This window comes from Dipodomys spectabilis, unplaced genomic scaffold (assembly GCF_019054845.1).
Source record: "Dipodomys spectabilis isolate Male_0828 unplaced genomic scaffold, ASM1905484v1 ptg000127l, whole genome shotgun sequence".
In the NCBI taxonomy this organism is placed as follows: Eukaryota; Metazoa; Chordata; class Mammalia; order Rodentia; family Heteromyidae; genus Dipodomys; species Dipodomys spectabilis.
In genome coordinates, this window is record NW_024870804.1 from 2,013,059 (window position 1) to 2,036,561 (window position 23,503).

Genomic DNA, 23,503 nt, shown 5'->3' on the forward strand with positions numbered 1-23,503 from the left:
AAAGTCATCTCTAGTCCTCATTATAACCATGACTTCTCTATTTACCTAAAGTTAATCTCCAAATTGCTGGGGACACAGGCCACAGAGGAGAGGAAGTGAACATGGATAGGAAAAAAACTATTAGTCAACTATTATTCAGTAGCAGACCAACATGTCCTTCTCCTTGTTTTATGGATGAAAACACAGCTCAGAAGCCCTAACTCTGGTGGCTAATGTCTACAATCCTAGCTACTCAGGAAGCTAAAACTTGAGGATTGGAGTTTGATGCTATCCCAGACTTAATCAGCAAAATTCTGAAGTGAAGGTACGGCTCCAGCCTTAGAGGAAAAATCCAAGCAAGAGGAGAGAGAGAGAGAGAGAGAGAGAGAGAGAGAGAGAGAGAGAGAGAGAGAGAGAGAGAGAGAGAGAGAGACACTAACCAAGCTCAAGTTCACACAGTAAAGAGTCAGATGTGGGACAAGAGCCCAAGGGCAGCAACCCGCGGCTGCTAGGGTGAGTGCGGGGTGAAGGTTTTAGTACCAGTGGGCAGATGCCAGGGATTCTGCTAACCATTCCACCCGACACAAGATAGCACAGACAGACAGACTGGCGGGTAGCGCAGCTCTTGATCACGGTGTGCCTGGGGCCTGGATTTGGGCCTCTGCGCCGGCTGGGCTCGTGGGAACCCAGAGACTTGGGTTTATCTACCTGGTCTCTCCGGCTCTCACCAGCAAGCTGGAGGTGAACGAATCTAATCCATATCCGCGCATCTCAACCGTACCCACATTTACAAGGTGGTCCCCCCCAGTGTGAGTCCCAAACGCCACAGATGTTTCCAGAAGTGATGATTGAGGGTATTTAGGAGGGAATCCCTTAGCTTCTTCAGTCTGTCCACTTGTCTCACAGGCGGCCTCCAGTCTTTCACTCCAAGCCGTGGCTGCAGGAAAGGAGCTGGTCTTGGGACTGATGGGGTGACGCACGCTTTTCCTGAGGGGAGCAGCCGCCTCAAGGCTTCCGGGCGGGTCCCCCAGCCGCGAGCGAAGGGCGTGGCCCGGCCCAGGTGCGGGGCCGAGGCACGAGCGGGGCGGGGCCAAGGCACGAGCGGGGCGGAGCCTCGCTGAGGGCCGAGGGCGGGAAGAGGCGGAGGGGCGGGGCCTGGTGGGGCGGAGGGGCGGGGCCTGGTGGGGCTGGGGCGGGACTTCGGCGGAGGCTGGGGAAGGCGGCTCCGTCTCCCCTCGCTCCCGGCGCGTTGCCTGTCTCCTTCTACATCCTCCCCGCACTCCGCGGGCTGAAGCGCCACCGCCGACCGACTGTCACTTCCGCCCCACCAGCACCTGGTGAGCGCCCCGTGCTTTGATGTGGGTGGGGGTGGAGGAGGGAGCCCGGGGTACCCCGGCTGGTTGGATCCCGCTGGGCCCGCGCCGAGAGTGAAGTCGGGTGTCGCCGGCGTCCCGGGCCACTCTGGCAGAAGCGGATCCGCCCCGTCCTCCAAAACACACAGCGCGCCACCTCCAACACACCTGCCCTGACTGTGGTCAGGGCTGCCAGCCCCGCCCTGCGCTCCAGGCCCGCGCTCCGGGGGAACGCGGTGGGCAGGAGGTGGGGTCCCCCCGGAGCTCGCCCCGGAGCACGCCCGGGCCCGCAGCCGCTCGGGTCTGCCCGGCCTTCCCCCCCACGGCAGGGGAGCGGGAACGGCGGAAGGGGGACTCGGGCCCCAGCACGGGCTGGATGTCCGCCCCCCTGTTTCGGCCTCTGTGCCCGCTCCACCTGCATCGCGCGCCCCCTTTCCTCCCGAGATCCCCGGCCCGTGAAGAGTGAAAGCCCGAGCCCGTCCTGGTGGGGGGAGAGCGGCTCGGGGCGCCCCGAAGTTCCCTTCCCCCCCGCCCCCGCCGGTGTTATGTTCACTCTCCTACCGCCCCCCTGGCTGGAACGTTGGGGTGGCCGTTTGCTCGCGGCGCCCAGGAGGAGCTGGGGGGCGGGTAGGGTGATTTGCAGCCTTGGAAGGGGCGGGGTCCTGGCCCCTCTCACACTTCCCCAACCAGTCAAAGAACTTGTCCGGCCAAAGGAAGCCTTGCCAGCAGATCCGAGCCTGTCTCTGCCTGCTGGCAGAGATTCGGGGAGCTGAGCGCTGGGAACGTCCCAAAGTCAAGATCTAGGCCGGCGGCAGCTGTAAAAACGGAATCGAGAGTGGAGAGATCCGTATTTCCCTGGCCAAAGGGAGAGACTCTCTCGCTGGGGCTATGTTTAAAGTGTGCTTTAATTTGCACACCGTGTCGGTGTTCCTGCTTAGATTTCTCCCTTGCCACATAAGTAGCATATGGGAAATGGATTCAATATGTTAAGTAAAGTGAGGGTCTCTCAGTTCACGTTGACCACGGTGACAGTCTATTTGGCATTTGTACTCTGGGTCGGGAAGTTATAAGGCAGAAATTGAAAAGAGATTTTTGTGTCCAGCCAGACAGTTGTTATATGAAATGTCAAACAAGAATGATAGTCTTCTTTGAAACCTCAGCCAGGGTTAAAACTATCTGATTTAGTCCATTGCCTTTGTAAAAAAAAATAAATAAAATTATGTCTTTTGGTTTCATTATTCAAAGTATACTTGTGGCAAGGTTTGTTCTTGAGGCAGACTCTTACCCACATGTAAAGGAGAATGATTTACATCATGATGTGATAGAGGGCCAAGGGGGAAAAAGGAAGAAAAAAATCATCCAAAGTCGCTATTACACAAAAAAAGAAAAGCTTGAGGGTGGGGCAGTGAGATTTTAAGTAGCATATTCTGTCTTACTGATTTTTGTGACACTAGGAATTGAACTTGGGACCTCAAGCTTGTTAGACACATGCTCTACAACTGAGCTAACCCCACTAGATACTTTTTGTATATTCTTTTTTTTTGGGGGGAGGGGGTCCAGTCGTGGGGCCTGAACTCTGGGCCTGGGCCCTGTCCCTCAGCTCTTCAGCTCAAGGCTAGCTCTCTACCACTTGAGCCACCGTGCCACTTCTGGCTTTTTTCTTTTTGCTTATGTGGTGCTGAGGAATCGAACCGAGGGCCTCAGGCATGCAGGGCAAGCGCTCTACCACTGAGCCACCTTCCCAGCCCTTTTTTGTATATTCTTTACAGCATTTTGTCAGGCTAAAAAAAATAAACCTGAGCTTTCAGAGACAATATGATCCTTTTATTTCTAGCTATTTTAACTATGCAATATACACAAAATACATAGATATCACAGTGGAATATTTATAATCTTTTTTAAACTTATGGACATGGCTGGGCATGTGGCTTAGTGATAGAGTGCTTACCTAGCATGCATGAAGCCCTGGGTTCAATTCCTCAGTGCCACATAAACAGAAAAAAAAAGCAACTTATGAACATCTTTTAATGTCACTTAGTAAATAACCATGGTATCATTTTAATGAATGTGAGTCGCGCGCGCTTGTGTGTGTGTGTGTGTGTGTGTGTGTGTGTGTGTGTATGTCCCCTGTTATTGGTACTTGAACTCAGGGCCTCACATTCTTGTTTAACTTTTTTTTTTTTGGTCCGGTCGTGGGGCCTGAACTCTGAGCCTGGGCGCTGTCCCTCAGCTCTTCAGCTCAAGGCTAGCGCTCTACCACTTGAGCCACAGCACCACTTCTGGCTTTTTTCTTTTTTTGCTTATATGGTACTGAGGAATCGAACCCAGGGCCTCAGGCATGCAAGGCAAGCGCTCTACCACTGAGCCATCTTCCCAGCCCCTTGTTTAACTTTTTTGCTCAGGCTATTGCAGTGCCACTTGAGCTACATACTCTTTATTTATTGCTTCTTACTGGTTGATTGGAGATCACTCAGATATGTCTGCCTGGACTGGTTTCCAACTGAGATCCTTAGATTTCAGCATTCTGAGTAGCTAGAATTATAGGTCTGAGGGCTGGGAAGGTGGCTCAGTGGTAGAACGCTTGCCTTGCATGCCTGAAGCCCTGGGTTCGATTACTTAGCACCACATAAGCAAAAAGAAAAAAGCCAGAAGTGGCGCTGTGGCTCAAGTGGTAGAGCGCTAGCCTTGAGCTGAAGAGCTGAGGGACAGCACTCAGGCCCAGAGTTCAGGCCCACGACTGGACCCCCCCCCAAAAAATTATACGTCTGAGCCACTGGCACATGGCAGAATTTGTCACTGTTAGCTCATTTCTCACTAATTTTTTGCAAGTCATTATATAATCTATACAGGGATTCAGTGTACATCCTATATGGCAATATTCCTATTTGACCTTTTTCTTAGAAAATAAGTTGTTAAAAGTCTATGCAATTTGAAATTTTGATTAGCATTGCCAAGCTCTCCTCCATTTGTATGCCCACCATGAGTGCTTAAGGGAAGCTGTTGTTGAACTTAGGGGATGAAGATTACTCATGATTTAACCAATATTTCTTCCAGGGACAGCAAAGAGCTAGGATGACATGAGAGACTGGACTGTGTACCACCCGAGAGACATTCCTAGTAGGAAAACTAATCCGGAGAGGCTGAAGTGACTTTCAAGATGGCCAAAGAGGAACCTCCAAGTACTTCCAGGGATTTGCAGGAGCTGCAGAGGAAGCTGTCTTTGCTGATAAAGTCCTTCCAGAATAACTCAAAGGTCAGTTTCCAATCAAACTATATAATCAGAAATCCCAAATTAACATTAGTTAATAGATAGAAATTAGTTAATAGATAGAAAATGATTTCTTTCTCAAGTAGAAGAAATTTGGGGTAAAGTCGGGCATCTTTCTTGCCACATCTAAGTTGTGACCTTCAGTCTCATTGTTCCAATGTGACTAGCAGAGCATCAGTATTCCAGGCATAGTATGGGAGAAATTGGAATGGGGAGGGTAGATTTTCAAGCCACCTCCAATTTAAGCAGACTTCTTGAAGTCACTTTCAGTTTTTTGCATAGGCTAAAATTTGATTGGATGCCACCCCAAGTGGCAGATGTACTTCTTTATCTGGATTTATGGGAACTACTTCATACCTCAGATTCAGTCCTTTTCTTTTCCTTTTGTTGTTGTCGTTTGTGTTTTTGTGTTTGGGTCATGGGGCTTGAAGTCAGGGCCTGGGCACTCTAAGCTTTGTTGCTCACAGCTAGCACTCTACTACTTGAGCCACATTTCCACTTCAACTTTTTGGTGATTAATTAGGAATAAGAATCTCAGGAATGTTCCTGCCCTGACTGGCTTTCAACTTGAATCCTCAGATCTCAGTCTCCAGAGCAGCTAGGATTATAAGTATACCTACCAGTACCTGGCATCCCTTTTTCTTATTTTGATGTTTATTTTGGCTTATCTGTTACCCTGAAAATAAGTAATCAAAGCATACTTTAAAAAGACTCAAATCCAGTATTCCACTACAAATCCAACATCTAATAGAAATATACATCTCCTCCACTTAACCATTAAAACGTCAGAAGTGGAGCTGTGGTTCAAGTAGTAGAGCTCTGACCTTGAATGACAAAGTTAAGGGACAGCACCCAGGCCCTGAGTTTAAGCCTCAAGACCAGCACAGATCATCACTACAAACCCCGAATTTGCAAACACAAAACTGTTCTTCTCAAGAGAAATACAGAATTTGGACCTTCAAATCCCTAATCACATTTTGTCAACCGGTTAGCCCATAACTTATTTCTTTGGTTTTTATTCTTTGCTAGTACTGGGGCTTGAACTCAGAGTCTGGGTGCTATCCCTTAGCTTTTTTGCTCAAGGCTTGAGCCACAACTCCACTTTGGGCTTTTTACTGATTAATTCGAGATCAGGGTCTAGGTGCTGTCCCTTAGCTTTTTTTTTTGCTCAAGATTGGTGCTCTATAACCACTTGAGCTCTACTCATAGACTTTCCTGCTGGGGCTAGATTCAAACCACAGCATATCTCAGCCTCTTGAGTAGCTGTGATTATAGATGGGAGCTACCAGCGTCCAGCCTGCATGTTTAATATGTATTTTTTAAAGGTATTTTATTTGAAGTATACTACTGATTACTAACATTGAACTTAGTTAGCACTGTAAATCATGTCTTCAACAAATGAACATTTTCTTACACATATATTTGTTCCGTAATTCACATTCTGGTACTCAGGAACACTAGACAATACTTCAGTAAAGTACTTGGGTCATTTTAAATGATGAGATCACCAATCAGAAGAACAATAATGTGAAAAGTGTTGCACATAGTAACCATGATGTTATACTTTGGGTCTTGAGTGTCCTCCAAAGGCCTGTTTAACCTATAGGAAATAAGGCAGAGTAGGAGAGGTTTTTGAAATACTTCGAAGGGTACTTTGGCACCCTAGCCCCTCTACGTTTTTTTCTCTCTCTTTTATATTTGTGTGCTGATCGTGGAGCTTGAACTCAGAACCTGGACGCTATCCCTGAACTTTTTTTGCTCAAGGCTAGTGCTCTACCACTTAAGCCACAGCTCCACTTCTAGCTATTTCTCAGTAGTTTGTCATGCCCTATCCTGCCTGGGCTGGCTTTGAACCATGATCCTTAGGTCTCAGCCTCCTGAGTAGCTAGGATGAAAGGCTTGAGCCACCTGTGCCTGGCAAAGCCTGGGCTTTTTTGTTCAAGACTAGCATTGCACCTCTGAGCCACAGTCCACTTCCAGCTTTTCTTTTGGTAGTTAGTTGGAGATCAGAGTCTCATAGACTTTCCTGCCTGGAATGGCTTTGAACAGTAATCCTCAGATCTCAGCCTCCTGAGTAGGATTACAGTTGTGAGCCACCAGTGCCCCGCTTCTTCCTAGCTTTCTGGTCATAAGGTGAGCTGTTATGTTCCACCACACATTTCTGCCAAGCTGTGCTGTGTCAACATTGGTTGAGGGCTAGAACATTGGGCTAGAACCTCCAACCTATGAACTAAATACCTTTTCTTTTGTAAGTAGATTATCTCTTGTATTTGTATTAGTATCAGAAAGCTATCTTATCACTATAGTCGGAAGATGCTTGTTTAAAGAACTGAAATGAGAAGACAGTTTCTACTGTCCAGTGACTCAGTTTCACTCTGTTGGCATATGTCTACTGAATTATTTTTAAAACACCATAAGCATTGATTTAGAGATTGTGAATCAGTTCTAGTGAACAGACAAATTCTCAAATATAGAATTCAAATATAGAATTCTCAATATAGAATTCAGCCATAGAATTCTTCAAATATAGAAATTCAAATATAGATTGACTATGTGTTTACTTATATTTATTGAGCACTTACTATAAGCCAAACCCTATAGTAGGTATTTGCCATTGCTTCGTTAATATTTACATTTACATTCTGATACAGGCATTTAAAAGCAGATAGCTCACTTCTTGGCAATTTTTTATTCTTTCATCCCAGCTCCCCAATTGAGATATTCATTAGACTAGATTTTTAGGCAGGCCAGCCCACTTCCAGAATAATAGGAAAATTGATCAGTTATTTATGTCAGATAGTCCTGAGTTTCTTTTGTTTGTTTGTTTACTTATTTATTTTTATCCTCATAGTAGTGCTTGACCTTAGGACCTCATGCTCTTGCTTAACTTTCACTTAAGGCTAGTGTTCAACACTTGAGCCACATCTCCACTTCTGACTTTTTGCTGGTTAGTTGGCACTAAGAGTCTCTCAGCTTTGTCTGCCCAAGCTGGCTTTGAATCTCAGTCCTCAAATCTCAGCCTCTTGAGTATGTGGGATTACAGGTGTGAAGGACCAATGCCCTGCTTACATTTTTTATTATACTAGTTATATTGATATTTTGATTGTATTAACAACTCAGAAAGATGATTTTGGAGCAAAGAGAGAAGCAAACCATTTGTAATCTCATCACTAACAAATTCAGTGATGGTGATTATTGTTAATTATTATCACCCTTCAGTACTTGTGATTTATGATCACAGTAGATGTATTTTTTATTTTTGCCCAATAATGTATCTTGTATTTCTTCCATATTGAAGTATGAGTCTTAAGGCTATTACATTTACTGTTAGTACTTCAGCAAAGAACACCAGATTCATTTATATAAGTTTCCTCTTGTGTCCAGGGGAAATTTAGATGACCACCTCTCCAGTTCATTGTGCCCTTTTCTCATATGTGAGGCTAATTCCCCAGATTAAAAAATTTTAAAACCCACAAAACTCTAGTAGCTCAGGCCTGTGAATAGTTTGGAGGCAGAGAATGGGAGGATCTAGGTTTGAGGCCAGCCTGAATAGAAAAGTTAGCAAGATCCCCTCTCAACTCATAGCTGGGCCCAGTGGCGTGTGCCTGTCATTCAAGGCTATTTGAGAGGCGGAGACCAAAGTGCTTGAACCTGGGCAGAAAAGTCTTTCTACTTTTCTTCATGGAAGGGAAACTGGACTAGCAATACCAGCTTATATGCAGGTGTAGGTAGAAAGTAAGACTCTACCCTGAAAACAACCAGTGAAAAACAGGGCTTGAGGTATGGTTCAGCAGTATTGTACAAGTTTGAGGCCCTAAGTTCAAATCTCCCAGTACTACAAGAATAAATGGGCACCCAGATGAAGTGTGAAGTAGCTCCTTTTCCAAAACTCCTCTGAATGTATGGCCCTGTACTAAATTGGACTTATAAAACAAATTGTATTGTTAGCCAGGTGTCGATGGCTCACACCTGTAATCCTAGCTACTCAGGAGGCTGAGATCTGAGGATCATGGTTCAAAGCCAGCCCGGGCAGGAAAGTCCGTGAGACTTTTATCTCCAATAAACCACTAGAAAACCAGACATGGTGCTGTGGCTCAAGCAGTAGAGCGCTTGCCTTGAGCTGAAGAGCACAGAGAAAGTGCACAGACCCAGAGTTCAAGCCCCATGACCAACAAAAAAAAATGTACTGTTATTATAAAGATGATGTACAAAAGGGTTGCAGTTACATAAGTCAGATCAAGAGTACATTTCTTTTTAGATAATGCTACCCTTTCCCTCACGCTCTCCCATCCCCGTGAACAAGATGTCAACATAGTGTATAGTAAAGTTGTCTTTTTAAATGTATGTATGTATTGGCTTATTAACTAATTGATTTTTAGAGACAGGATCATACTATGTAGTCCAGGTTTGCCTTTAATCTACCACATAACTAGCGTAGGTTGGCCTTGAACTCATATCCTACTACCTTCATCTCATTCAAGTGCTAGGGTTACAGACATGCTCCATAAGTTCAGCCAGTCATCTTTTAGAATGAGAAACAGGAACCTGCTGAAAACAAAGCAAAGAAGCAGGTAAGATCTTCCAGGACTTTGGTAGGGTTCCCCTAGAAAGCAAGGCTAGGCAGTGAATGAGGGCTGAGCCTTGGGAGGACTTAGAACAGAGGTCAGGCAGGTCACAGGGACCAGAGGTAACTTGACATGCCCTCCCTTATACTGAGCAGCTTCTCATCTTACCTTTTCCTTGTGTATCTGCTGTATTCTCCACCCCTGCAGCCTGGCTTCCCTGGCATTCCCAGTTGGGTGGGCAAACACATTTGTCAAGGCTGGCACCTTTGACTCCCATTTGAAGCCCTCTAATGGATCTGGTCTAGGAATCTCAGTGCCCAGTTCCTAAGAGCAAGTCTGGTTGGCCCTATCACCTGTGGCTATAGAGGTAGCAGCCAGGCTGGGAACTTGCATTTCATTGTTCTGGACAAGGTTCAGGACCAGCCATTCCCTAAGAGGGTGCTGTTTCCAGCATGGAGGCAGAGATGGATCATGAGCTGGGCAGATAACCAGGGATGGCATCACCTAATGCAGTTAATCTGTGACAAATGATTTTTTTATATACTAAACTTTTTCTTCCACCAGGAATGTTTTTGAATATACCTCTCCTGGCCCCAACTCCATGCCAGCAGGTTCCTTAGGAATAATCTGAGAGTGACTGGCACACATACTTTTTTTTTTGGTGCCTATGCTGGGGCTTGAACTCAGGGCCTGGGCACTGTCCCTCAGCTTTTTGCTCAAGGATGGTGCTCTACCACTTGAGCCACAGCTCTACTTTTGGTGGTTATTTGGAGATAAGAGTCTTATGAACTTCTCTGCACAGGCTGGCTTTGAAATGCAATCCTCAGGTGTCAGCTTCCTAAGTAGCTAGGATTTCAGGTATGAGCCACCAGGTTGGCCTGATTTTAACTCTTCTTCTTCTTCTTTCTGGTAGCAAAATACAATGAGTCACTGTTGTCTTTCATATTCTGACACTAGAGAATTTGCCTGGCTCCTGAAGAGTCCTGGTGGAGCCTTCAAATCCTTGAATCCTGCCCTTACTTTAGAATTTCCCATGCTGCTGTGTGTGTTTACAACTGAATCACCTTTGTCTGATCTTGAGCAAGTTACTTGAGCTCCTTTCTGTTTCCTCTTTTCTATAACGAGTAGCAACAAGCCCATAGGCTGGCTGTGAGACTTATCACACAGAGTGTATTTCATGCCAGTGCCATCTTCTCCAGTCTGTGGCATTCCTAGGTTCATCACAGCCTTGTGCCTATCAAGTCTAGCTGGAGACCCATATCCATCTGCAGGATAGGGATGGAAAACTGCAACTTGTTAGTGTATGATCAGCTCTCCTCCTTCCTTTCCCTTCCATCCCCCTCTGTTGCATAAGCAGCTTGTGCTGGCCTGGCGCCTCCCTGAGTGCCCATCTGCCCTGCCCTCTACTTCTCCTTCCCAGGGCTCTCAAGTGACACCATCAGAGAAAACAGTCTTGTCAGATGGTGTCAGGTGTTTACTAAGGACACACACAGACTGGACCTGGAAAGTGATTGCTACAGTCTAGGAGAACAGATTAGTTTTCTCTACGCATTAAAGAATTAAAAGGCAGGAGAGTGTTTCAGGTAAACAGAGAAAGTTGATTTGAAAAATGAAAGCTGTGATCCATGGAGGGAAAACGGAATCACAGAAACACAAGGACAAAGGATGAACTAATGCAACAATGATACTCACTTGACACTATGTTAGAAATGAACTATACAACTTGTAGAGGAGAAGGGAATAGGGAGGGGTAAGCAGGAGAAAATGAGGGAGAGGATAAAAATGTTTCAAAACTATGTACTCATTATTTATGTAACTGCAACCCCCCTTCATCACTGTTACAATAAAGAGGTAAAAATAAAATAATATTAAAATATCTGATACAAAAAGAAAAATGAAAGTCATGAAAAAAAATAGTGAAGCTCTCCATTAGGAGACAGGCCCAAACAGGAGTCCCATGGAGGCTTCTTTGAGGGCGAGCACAGGGTCTTCCCCTGGGCTTTGGACTGATTGATGGCTTGTGCATTCATTACCCTGGTTCTTTACATTGGTACCCAGGGCATTATAGGAAGAAGTGTTTGAGCAGGAACCCATGACATTATGGGAAGAAGAAGCATTGAGCAGGAGCCCAAAGTCCTATGGGAACAGGAAATGCCAAGATAGGATACATGTTACCAGCCATGTTTTATATCTGCCGCTTTTTATTCCTATCTACCTAACTGTTCCTCTTTCTCTCTCTTGTGATCAAGAACTGAGACAGCATGGGATACCAGCCTGCACTCTCTGTGGCTTCTCCCCTGTGCCTCCCTTTCCAACAATGTGTTAACATGGGACAACTTTACTGTCTCTTATAAATGGAGTGTCTGAACTGGGCAGTCCTAACTTAGAGGTGATTCTTGATATGGTCTTCTCTAGCTAGAGAAGCTGAATAGCTTCCTTCTGTGGCTTTTGTCAGAATAGGGTAGCGGAGGCAGCCTGGTCAGTGGGCATTATGCCAAGTTGTGGCCTGCCAGAAAGTGAAGTCTGTTATGCCATGAGAGAGTTCGCCTTAAAATGCAATGCTAAAGCCCCATGGTGGGCCGCTGTGGCTTCCTGGAATGCCTTTTTAATTTAAGTAGGGTGAGCTCTGTGCTTTGCTCACTATTGACTTTAAAACTTCATATTTCCAACTGGCACCCAAAGTTCTACCATTAGAAAACTTGGGTAAATATCTGTTTCCAAGCAGTACTTGTGTTTTGGGGGGGGTGGCACTTATGATCACTGTGTTTGAATTATTATCTTCATTTCAGCCACTGGTGGTACAAGGCTTTAAACAATGAGATACATACAAGACCAGTTTTGATGGAGGAAGGTTTGGGAATGGGGAGACCTCTCCAGGGAATAGGATCTAGAAAACCAGTACTGAGGAGAGAGAGAGCCTGGGCCCTCAGAAGGAGAGGAGGCACGCCATTCTTGTGGAACTCTGTAGTAACGCAAGCTTCTTCCATGAAGTCAGACTTCCAAATCCCTTTGCCTAATAAAGCAAGATAACTTATTTATTAAAAATGGTATATGCTTCTTGTTTTCATGAGACTATGACCAATATGGAATTCATCCGTAAAGCATTTTTATCTGATGAGGTGGTGACCATTGCTTTGATTTGACATTTAGAATCAAAGGTAGTAGCTTCTAAACCTTAGGTGTTGCCACTTGGAAACAGGGCAACTCCAATATTGAGTTCATGGCATCTCAGACTTAAATGTATGTACAAATCATGTTGGAATCTTGGTTCAAAAGTAGAGTCATAAGGCCAGGCACTGGTGGCTCGTACCTGTAATGTTAGCTACTCAGGAAGCTGAGATCTAAGGATCACTGTTTGAAGCCAGCCTAGGCAAGAATGTTCATGAGATTCTTATCTCCAATTAATTACTAAAAAGCTGAAAGTAGAGCTGTGGCTCAAGTGGTAGAGCACTAGCTTTGAGAAGAAAAGCTTGAGGACAGTGTACAATCTTGGAGTTCAAGACCCAGGACCAAAAACAAAATTTAAAAAGGAGTCAGGGCTGGGAATGTGGCTCAGTGGTAGAGTGCTTGCCTTGCATGCACGAGGCCTTGGGTTCAGTTCCTCAGTACCACATAAACAGAAAAAGCCTTGAGGCAAAAGAGCTCAGGAACAGTGCCCAGGCCCTGAGTTCAAGTCCCAAGCAAAAAGATAGATGAGAGAGAGAGAGAAAAAGAGACAGAGAGATAGTGTGTGTGTCAGATTCAGTAGGTGTGGTGTGAAGCCTGAGATTTTCCATTTCTAATAAGCTCCTAAATAATGCTTAATAGCCAGGATTTTAACCCATGTTCCTTGGCGACCTTACCTGTGAGAACTTCAGCTATAAAGGATGAGGTACACTATGTACCTTCCATCATTACACAGGTAAACTGAAACTTTCTTTCTTTTTTCTTTCTTTTTTTTTGGTCAGTTGCAGGGCTTGAACTCTGGGCTTGGGCACTGTCCCTGGGCTCTTCAGCTTAAGGCAAGCACTCTACTGCTTGAGCCACAGCGCCACTTCCAGTTTCCTAGTGGTTTATTGGAGATAAGAGTCTCACGGACTTTCCTGCCTGGGCTAGCTTTGAACCGAGATCATCAGATCTCAGCCTCCTAAGTAGCTAGGATTACAGGCGTGAGCCACCGGCGCCCAGCTTAAAACTTTCTTATGAGAAGGGTATGTGTTAAGCAAGCAGACCATGATTGAGTCTTTCTTCCTCAAAAGACCTGCCTGGCATTGGGTAAGGACATCATATTTGCTACCTGTGCTTTTGTGCCTTATCTTACTGCCTGGGTGACTCACGTCTTGGGAGAAGTCTTGCAGTGACATCTTACTTAAGAGCCTTCCAATTTGATGACCTCTGGTTGCCCTTCCTCCAGTTTGGGAAGATCCAATTAGTCTGGAATCCCGACTTGTAACTCAACTCTGGTACTTTGTCCTTTTGTCCACAGGTGGTTGCCTTTATGAAGTCCCCAGTGGGTCAGTACCTGGACAGACATCCTTTCCTGGCCCTCGCGGTGCTGGTGTTTGTTGCCATGTCAGCCATTCCTGTCGGGTTCTTCCTGCTCTTTGTGGTGCTTACTTCACTGCTTGCTCTCGTGGGAGTTGTATTACTGGAAGGTATGTTGCTCAGTTATTGGAAAGTGAAGTTTGTTTACTCTGTCGAGCCTCAAACTCGACAGGTAAAGAAAATGGGCAGGGGCTGGGAAGGTGGCTCAGTGGTAGAGCGCTTGCCTTGCTTGCCTGAGGCCCTGGGTTCGATTCCTCAGCACCACATAAACAAAAAGCAAAAAGCGGGAAGTGGCGCTGTGGCTCAAGTGGTAGAGCTCTAGCCTTGAGCTGAATAGCTGAGGGACAGCGCCCAGGCCCAGAGTTCAGGCCCCATGACCGGACCCCAAAAAAAAGAAAGAAAGAAAGAAAATGGGCAAAACAGGTGCCAGTAATCCTAGCTGTAATCCTAGCTACATAAGAGGCTGAGCTCTGAGGATCACCGTTTGAACCCAGCCTGAGCAGGGGAAAAAAAAAAAAAAGCCATAACTAGAGCTGTGGTTCTAGTAGTAGAGCACTAGCCTTGAGGGGAAAAAAACTCAGGGATGGTGCCCAAGTCCTGAGTTCAAACCCCAGGACACACACACACACAAGAAAAAGAAAAGAAAAAGAGGAGGAAGAGGGGGAGGGGGAGGGGAAGGTGGGGGGGGGGGGGGGAGGGATTCAAATGTAATCCAGTTTGTGAAGAGTAGGGATTGGAGGCCAGCCAGTTGTCACCATGCCCTGAGGCCCACTTGGGCGTAAGATTGCCTCCACTTTCCTTGATTCCAGAAATCTCCATTCTTATGGGGAAGAGCCTCACTCCCAAAATGTGGGTTAACTGTCATTATTTTACACATACTAGCCCAGGCTCTGCTTGAGGTAAACCCTTTTCCTAACCATGCTCTCCTTCTAGGACTGGTCATCTCTGTGGGGGGCCTCGCCCTGCTTTGTGTCCTCTGTGGCGTGGGCTTTGTGTCACTCACCCTGTCTGGAATGATCCTAGTGACCTACATGGTGGCCTCCAGCTTCATCAGCTACTGGTTTTCTCCCAGGTACACACATGTCAAGGGAACAATTTTATTGTGACCATTTGAGAGGCCAAATTTTCAGAGGCAGGTATTTTCTCATAGTTGCCAATATAGCACATCAGACATCAAATAGAAATTTACAGTGGAGTCTCAAACATAAACTGGCATCATAGTGGGGCCTGGTAGCTTACTCCTGTAATCCTAACTACTCAGGAGGCTGAGATTTGAGGGTCACAGTTACAAGCCAACCCAGGCTGAAAATTCTGTGAAATTCTTATCTCTTAAGAAACCAGCAAAAAGCCAGAAGTGGAACTGTAGCTCAAGTGTGACCCGTCCAGCAGGTCCAGCTATTTTGCTAGGCTCGAGGAGGCACCTCCTAAGAACCAATGGGGGTGAGAGAGAAAAGAGACCAAGCGCTTAAAGGAAGACAAAGTCAGTCTGAGTCGCGTCAAGGTCTGCTTTATTGAGCTCGGGGTAGGGTTTTTATACCCACAGGGGCGGTGGGAAGGGGAAGAATGAAAAAATTTTGCAGATGCAAGGGTGAGAAGTCCCGGGGTCAGGGATGGGTCATGCTTTTCCTTTGGCCGTTGTGCTAGTCTTTCTAAGAAATATTTATGGTTAGCCAGGCGCTGTTTGCTTAGGGCTGGAGATAAGAGAAATGTTTATGGTTAACCAAATGTAGTTTGCTTAGGGCTGGAGGAATCTTATCTTTCCATACACTTTCTTGGCTCCCAACACAAGTGCTAAAATACCAGACTTGAGCAAAATGCTGAAGGAACAGTGCCCAGGCCCTGAGTTCAAGTCTCAACATACACACACACACACACACACACACACAGAGACTACCACCACCCATCACATACAGAACTCATCTCATTGTCAATCTACTATGGATTGCTTATCAGATATCCTTTCATTTACAAAGACCAAATTAAGGTGTTTGGGGTCAGATAGAGATGGAGAAAAGCGGGCTGTAGACTGCCCATCCCTAGAGAGGAGTCAGGAAGCCGCCTTCCCCACAGTCACACACTGATTGCATCTCATGTTTGACTGTAGGTTCTGTTCTTTCACTATGGTTCCCTGGGCCTTGACTGAAGGAGCAGTGATCTGTTTAAAAGCTGGAAGGAAACCAACTTGGCTCTATTATTTTTGTTTGTCCCTTGTGTAGATTTTGGAGTCTTAAGTTCCCATGAAGCCCTGTTCTTCATGTAAGCTCTTGCTAGCTTGATGACAGTGGGTAATACCTAGGGAGCACTTGCTCTGTCCCAGGGTCTCTCTTAAACACTTTCTGAGCCTCATCTTGTAAAATCTTCACAGCTCACACAGTCTGTAATAAAGAAAATGAATATAAGTACCCAAACAGAGCTAGTACTTAAATCCAGGTCACTTAACTCTAATAAAGTCCTCTTAAACAAGATGTGAAGTGACTGCAGAAGTGACGGCAGTAAGTATTTAGTGGGTTTTTTTTAAGACTATGTTATTATTTTCCCAATAGATCTGCTCAGTTGCTATAGCATAAAAGCAACGGAAGCAAGTGCATGTATATATCTGTGTCCCAATAAAACTTTATTTACAAAAATGAACAGTTGGGCCAGGCACTGGTAGCTCAAACCTGTAATCCTTAACCACTCAGGAGGCTGTGATTTAAGGATTGAATTTCAAAGCCACCCTAGGCAGAAAATTTGATGAGATTGTTATATCCAGTTAACTAGCACAAGGCCAGCAGCCTTGAGTGAAAAAGCTAAGCAAGAGCAGGAGGACTGAGTTCAAGCCCCAGTACTGGTGCATGCACGCACACGTACATGTACATGTGTGTATACACACACACACACACACACACACAGAGAAAATTAAAAACCAGAGAGCTGTCTGGGTTTGGTCCCTGGGCCATAGTTACCAACCCTTTGAACTAGCCTTCAGTTTCTTACCACAGTATTACTCTGTGGTTATTCATTTGTTGGAGTGGGTGTAACTTGAAGTTGCTCAGGGCTGGTTCTCACAGAATTACTTCACTGATACAATCGGAGTCACATCTAACATTTCCCAAGTTGCTTTGATTACTATCAGTCTTAAAGGAGATGAAAGGGGAAAGAGTGACTTACTTGGTTTATTGGGGTGATGCTTTGAGCCCAGATCCCTCCCAGCCTAGGAACTCTGCTCAAATAAGATGAAGTTCTTTAAAATTATTCCATATTGCCAAGTGTTAGTGGTTCATGCCTGTAATTCTAGCTACTGAGGAGGCTGAGATCTAAGGATCTTGATTCAAAGCCAGCCTAGGCAAGAAAGTCCCTGACACTCTCATCCCCAGTTTACTTTCTAACACTTAAGTGGTAGAGTGCTAGCCTTGAGCAAAAAAAAGCTCAGAGATGGCATCCAGGCACTGAGTTCAAGCCTTAGGCCCGGCACCAAATTTTTAAAATATTTTTATTGAGATTGTGATTATATAAATTTCACACATTTCACAGTATTGTGGGATAGTGATACTTAGTTAAAGTCACAAACACAGTTTAACCTTGCACAGTTCCACAGAAGTAGCAAATGGCTATTTGTTAATGAAGTGCTTGAAAAAAATATACCTAGAATTTGGACTTGATCTTCTCTTCCTAACCCAGGGAGTTGTTTGGAACATAGTTGTCACTTGGACCCAGATTCTCAAGCTTTTTGACCTCAGGACTCATTTTACCTCTATTGAAGAAACACGTTGACCAGCAAATAATGTCATCCTCAGCTATGACATGTCTCCTTTTTAAAATAGCTTTTATTGTTATTATAAAGTTGATGTACAGAAGGGTTGTAGTGACACAAGTCACGTAATGAGTACATTTCTTTATTAGACAATGTCACCCCTTCTTTTACTCCCTTCCAGTTTTTCCCTCTTGTCCTCACCCACAAGTTAGATAGTTCATTTTCAACATAGTGTCTAGTACCACTCAGCATTTGTTCACCCTTTGTCCCTCCATTTCTGTGCCCCCCTTTACCATCCCAATGACAGATAGATAGATTAAAATAAAGACAGATAAATATAAAAATAAAACAAACAGAAAGAAAACAAAAACCTCTTGCTTCCATTTCCTGGAGTTCATTTAGATAAATATTATCAGATGTACATAAATAGTGTGCCTTTGTGTTCCTCTCCCAAGAGTATCCTCCATTGGTCTCACTGAGTGTGAATGCCTAGAGTCATATATAATTTATATGTCCCAGTGTATTTTAGATCTAGCTTCCACATATGAAAGAAAAAATATGCCATTTGTCTCTCTGAGCTTGGCTTACCTCACTTAACATGGTTTGTTCTAGGTCCATCCATTTCCCTGCAAATGATGTAATCTCATTCTTTCTAATGGCCATGTAAAATTTCATTGTGTATAGCTACACCATTCTTTTGAGTCACTCATCTATTGTAGGGCATCTGGGCTGTTTCCATAGCTTAGCTATTGTGAATAGTAAAGCACTGAACATGGATGTGCAGGTGTCTTTACAGTATCCTGCCTTATGATGTTCTGGGTAGATGCCAAGGAGTGGTTTGGCTGCTGGGTCGTAGGAAAGATCTATGTTTAATTTTTGAGGAACTTCCAGAATAGTGAGAGACGCACAGGTTTACTCTGGCACAAGTACAGAGAGAGGAAATTGGGCCCCACTCCACAGTGTGGGAGCCCTGGGAGGGATGTTTCCATAGCTTGGCTAGTGTGACTAATGTAGCAATGAAAATGGATGTTCAGGGTAGATGCCCAGGAGTGGTATGGCTGGGTTATAAGAAAGATTTAGGTTTAGGGTTTTGTTTTGCTTTTTGAGGAACCTCCAGAATGCTGTCCAGAGTGGTTGTACTAGTTTTCATTCCCACCAACAGTTGCAATAGGGTTCTGTTTTCCCCATCCCTACCAACATTGGTTATTGTTCAAATTCATGAGATTAGCTAATCTTTCTGGGATTAGATGGAATCTCAGAGTTGTTTGACTTGTATTTTCTTTAGGCCAGAGATGACGAGCATTTTCTTATGAGTTTCTTGGCCATTCTTCCCTTTTCTTCTGAGACATCTATCCTTAGATCCTTTGCCCATTTAGTGATTGGCTTATTAGCTTTAGGAGTCATTGATTTCTTGAGCTCCTTGTATATTTTGGATATCAGGCCTATGTCAGATGTATTACTGGTAAAGATCTTCTCCCAGTCCATTGGCTATCTTTCTAGTTTAGCATATGTCCTTTGCTGTGTGGAAACTTTTTACTGAGAGGTAATCCCATTTGTCAAGTGTCCTATCTGCTGTGCCCCTAGGACTCTTCAAAAAGTTCCTGCCTATGCCTGAGTTCTCGTGTTTAGCCTACTCCCTCTTGCAGTAATTTCAGAGTTTCAGGTCTGACATTGAGGCCTTTGATCCACTTTGAAATGATCTTAGTGCACGGCGACAAACTGGAATCTACTTTTAGTTTCTGCATATTGATGCCCAGTTTTTCCAACACCAGTTCTTGAAGAGGCTATCTTTTTTTCCACTGGATATCTCTGTCTCCCCTATCAAATATTAGATGATTGAATGTATGTGGTTTTATTTATGGGTCTTTTAGTCTGTTCCATTGACCATCAGGTCTATTTTGTTTTCGTTTGTGTAGCTCTGTAGTAGAGCTTGAGGTTTGGGATTATGATACCACCGCATTGCTTTTTTTTTTTTTTGCCTCGAATTGCTTTAGCTATTCAAGGTCTTTTGTTTTTCCATATGAGTTTTTGGATTGTTTTCTCATCTTGATAAAGAACTTCATTGGGATTTTGATATGGATTGCATTGAATTTGTAGATCATTTTTGGTAGTATGGCCATTTTCACAATATTAATTCTACCTATCCATGAACATTGAAGGTCTTTTCATTTCCTAACACCATCTTTGATAGTTAAATTTTTATAGTTTTCACTATAAAGGTCTTTTGCTTCATTGGTTAAGTTTTTCTCAGATTTTTTTTGGGGGGGGGCTATTGTAAATGAGGCTGTTTTCCTGATCTCCCTCTCTGCTTGTACATTGTTGTTTATACAGCAATGCTACTGATTTTTGTAGGATAATTTTGTATCCTGCTATTTGATCAGCTCTAGACTCTGGGAATGGAGTCATTTGTGTCCTTTAGATACAAGATCATGTCATCTGCAAATAAAAATAGTTTGACTTCTTCTTTCCCTATGTGAATCTCTTTTATGTCTTTTTCTTGCTTTATTGCTCTGGCTAGAAATTCCAGAACCATATTGAAGAGGAGTGGAGAGAGTGGACATCCTTGCCTTGTTCCCGATTTTAGAGGAAATGGTTTTAGTTTTTCCCCGTTCAGTATGATGGTGGCTGTTGGTCTGTCATATATAGCCTTTATTATTTTGAGGTATGTTCCTTCTGTTTCTAGCTTCTCCAGAGTTTGTTTTTAACATGAATGGTTATTGGATTTTGTCAAAGGCTTTTTCCACATCTGTTGAGATGATATGTGTGGTTCTTGTCTTCAGCTCTGTTGATTGATGTATGTTAAACCAGCCTTATATCTCTGGGTTTAAACCCACTTGATCATAATGTATGGTTTTTTTGATTACTTGCTGAATTCTGTTGGCTAAGACACCCTTGCTATTGAGCTAACTCTTTTATCCTGTCACCAAACAGACCACTGACACAGCAAAACCCCAGTGTCATCTGTCAGCTGTCCTCAGACCTCGAGGGCTTACACCAGGAATGACGAGTTGCTGGAACCAGAGATTGTTTCTCCTCATCTCAGGAAAATTGTCGGGTCACACTCACCGCCTTGGGGTTATGGCTAAGAGAAAGGAGCTGGGTAAAATGTGTTTCATGGGGCCTCTAGCTTCTTTACTTACTGTGTGCAAAATTGTGCTATGGCCCAGATGGACTCTTGCCCATGACTCTCCAGTATACAGTCTTGATGTTGGCAGGGTCTAAGCATCTTTTCTTCCCATGGCTTAATCTCAGGATCTGGCACCGTCCCCTTTCTTTTTTCTTTTCTTTTCTTTTTTTTTTTTTTCCGTGGGGCTTGAACTCTGATTTTCTGAGTGGTTTATTGGAGATAAGAGTCTCACAGACTTTCCTGCCCGGGCTGGCTTTGAATCATGATCCTCAGATCTCAGCCTTCTGAGTAGCTAGGATTACAGGCGTGAGCCACCAGCACTTGGCCCATCCCCTTTCTTTTTTGCTCAAGTCTGGTGCTTTACCACTTGAGCCACAACTCTACTTCCAGCTTTTTTCTGGTTAGTTGGAGATAAGAATCTCAGAAACTTTCCTGCCAGGGTTGGCTTGGAACCATGATCTTCAGATCTTAGCCTCCTGAGTGGCTAGGATTACAGGTGTGAGCCCAGCAACAGTGGATTGTTTTCTGAGGGATTTTTCTTGTTGTGTTTTAGAAGGAGAGAAGCTGTATTTTTATTCACTGAAAGAAGAAATGAGAGAAAAAATACAAAACAGAACCAGCTTTTCTGCCTTACTCTTTTGTTTTGTTTTTTAATCAAAAACAGCAGCAACATTTGGGAACAATACCAACTCAAGATTGCAAGAGTCCTAAATTTGTGGCCCAGAGTCTTTTCTTAAAAGCCTTGTCATTATTTCCATTGTAACTGCTGATTACTATTAACTCTTACTTCTCTTTTACATATTTGTACTTGATACTTTCAGTTCTGGTTTAAAGAACTTGACTTGATAAGTCATTTCTTTTTTTTACAAAAAAAAATGCTATAAGACTACATACAAAGTCAAATAAAATATTTCCTGTGATTTATACTTATTTGCTGTGGCATTTTATTAAATATTTATTGGGTGGGATTTTTTCTAGACTTTGTTCAGGTACATCAGACTTGCTGTGTTAATTTTCCATTACTATGACTAAATGCCTGAGTTAGTAAGCTTTATAAAGGACTTGTTAATTTAGGTCATAAGTTCAGATTCAGTCCATGGTCACTTGGTTCGTTTGGTTTAGGACAGTGGTAGTACATAATGGTAGAGACTGAGGTGCCAGGCTCTGGTAGCTCGTACCTGTAATCCGAGCTGTCGTGGAGGCTGAAGAGGATGGATTCTAGGCGCAGGTTCTGGGCAAAATATTTGCAAGACCTCATCTTAACCAATAGCTAAGTATAGTGGTACATGCTTGTCATCCTAACTATGGCAAGCAACATAAATAGAGAGACCATAGATTGACACTCTACTGAATGACCAGAGAAAAGATGAAGGGACTGGAGGCATGGATCAAGAGATGGAGTGCCCGCCTAAGAAGTATGAAGGCCTGGGTTCAAGGCCCAGTACTATGAATTGAGAGAGAGGTAGGGAGCTGGGTGCTAATGTCTCCTTCGATGGCTCTTCCTCTAAGCACCTAACTTCCTTCTACTAAGTCCCACTCATTAAAGCTACCACCTCCCAATAGTGCCATAAACTGGTAACTAAGGTTTAGAACATGGGTCTTTGAGGGCCCATGGAAACTTTAGCATCTGCCTATTTCCTTCTCTGCTGGTTTTGCTGCAGATCATTGGTAATACACCTTTTTTACTTAATAGTGAAAGATCTCCAATTCCAAGTTGTTTTCTAAAAGAGGTTGTTGGAGGGGGAGAGGGGATTAATGAACTGAAAAGCCAAGGTAAAGACTTCAGGCACCGCTGGATTCAGGGGCTAGATGGTTTCAGCCCTGCTTTTATAACTGTTAGCTGCAGGAAATACTGTCCCATGTGGAGTAAAAGTTAGTTCCCAGTACTAGGAAATGATTAGTTCTAAGAACTACAGTGCGAGTAATACTACAGTAGTTCTACAGTACTACTACTACTACAGTGTAGTAGTACTAGCGTAGGGAGTACTAGGACTAGTACTGATGATTCAGTACTACAAAATGACTCCCCATGCGTGGAAATTCTGGGTTTACCTCTAATTGGACAGATTTGAGTCATATAAGTAACCTTGGACCAATCACAGGCAGGACAATAGGATATGTTAATAAGGCAGGGCTGGGACCTGTGTCCATTTAGAAGCCAGGAGAGGGGATAGAACTAGGGACTTCACATAAGATGGGGATGATGAGGTATAGAGACAGAAGGAGGCCCCCAAAGGAATAACAGAAGAAAAGAGTGTGCTGAGCAGAGAAAAGCATGCTTTGTTATTCACTGGTGGCACATAAAGGCCTTAATTTGGTACTGAAACCTATGTATCTCATGACATTCAGTTGTACTTGACAAATGGTGGATTCGTCCCCTATTGGAGAACAAGAACTACATAATCCTACCAATGCTCTAGAGTGTGACTATGAGCAATAACTATTAAATGTCTCTTCCGGCAAGCGTCTGCTATTATCTGTTTGCACTACTTAGTCATCTACCCAGCTGGGTTCTGAGGCTTCAATAATAATGCAAAGGTCCCTAGCTTCCCTCCCGAAGTTTACTGTCTAATGCAGAAATCACTTAACTGAATTCATTCTTTGGTTGCATAATAATTTACTGCTAAAAACTTTAAAAACAAAACAAAACATGTATTATCTCACTTGTTCTGTCTGAATTCTTTTTGACTGAAGTTGTAGTATTAGTAGGGCTGAGTTCTGAAGATTTTGTTGTTGTTGTAAGTACAGGTCCTGGAACTTGAACTAAGGACCTGGACAATGTCCTCAAGTTTTTTGCTCAAAGCTAGTGCTCTACCATTTGAACCACACCTCTACTTGTAGATTTTTGTTGGTTAATCAGAAATAAGAGTCTCATGGACTTTCCTTGCCCAGGCTGGCTTTGGACTCTGACCCTCAAATCTCAGCCTCCTAAAAAGTTAAGATTACTGGCATGAA

At 44.0% G+C, this 23,503-nt stretch overlaps 1 protein-coding gene across 1 annotated transcript; it reads left to right on the forward strand.

The window, feature by feature from the left end:
• The first annotated feature begins 1,207 nt into the window (after window positions 1-1,207).
• Ldaf1 (lipid droplet assembly factor 1) lies at window positions 1,208-20,718 on the forward strand. Its single transcript, XM_042689817.1, has 5 exons — window positions 1,208-1,316; window positions 4,386-4,584; window positions 13,630-13,798; window positions 14,622-14,760; window positions 20,353-20,718. Exons 2-5 carry the CDS (start codon window positions 4,489-4,491, stop codon window positions 20,423-20,425), a joined length of 477 nt encoding a protein of 158 aa, XP_042545751.1. The 5' UTR covers window positions 1,208-1,316; window positions 4,386-4,488; the 3' UTR covers window positions 20,426-20,718.
• The last annotated feature ends 2,785 nt before the right edge of the window (window positions 20,719-23,503 follow it).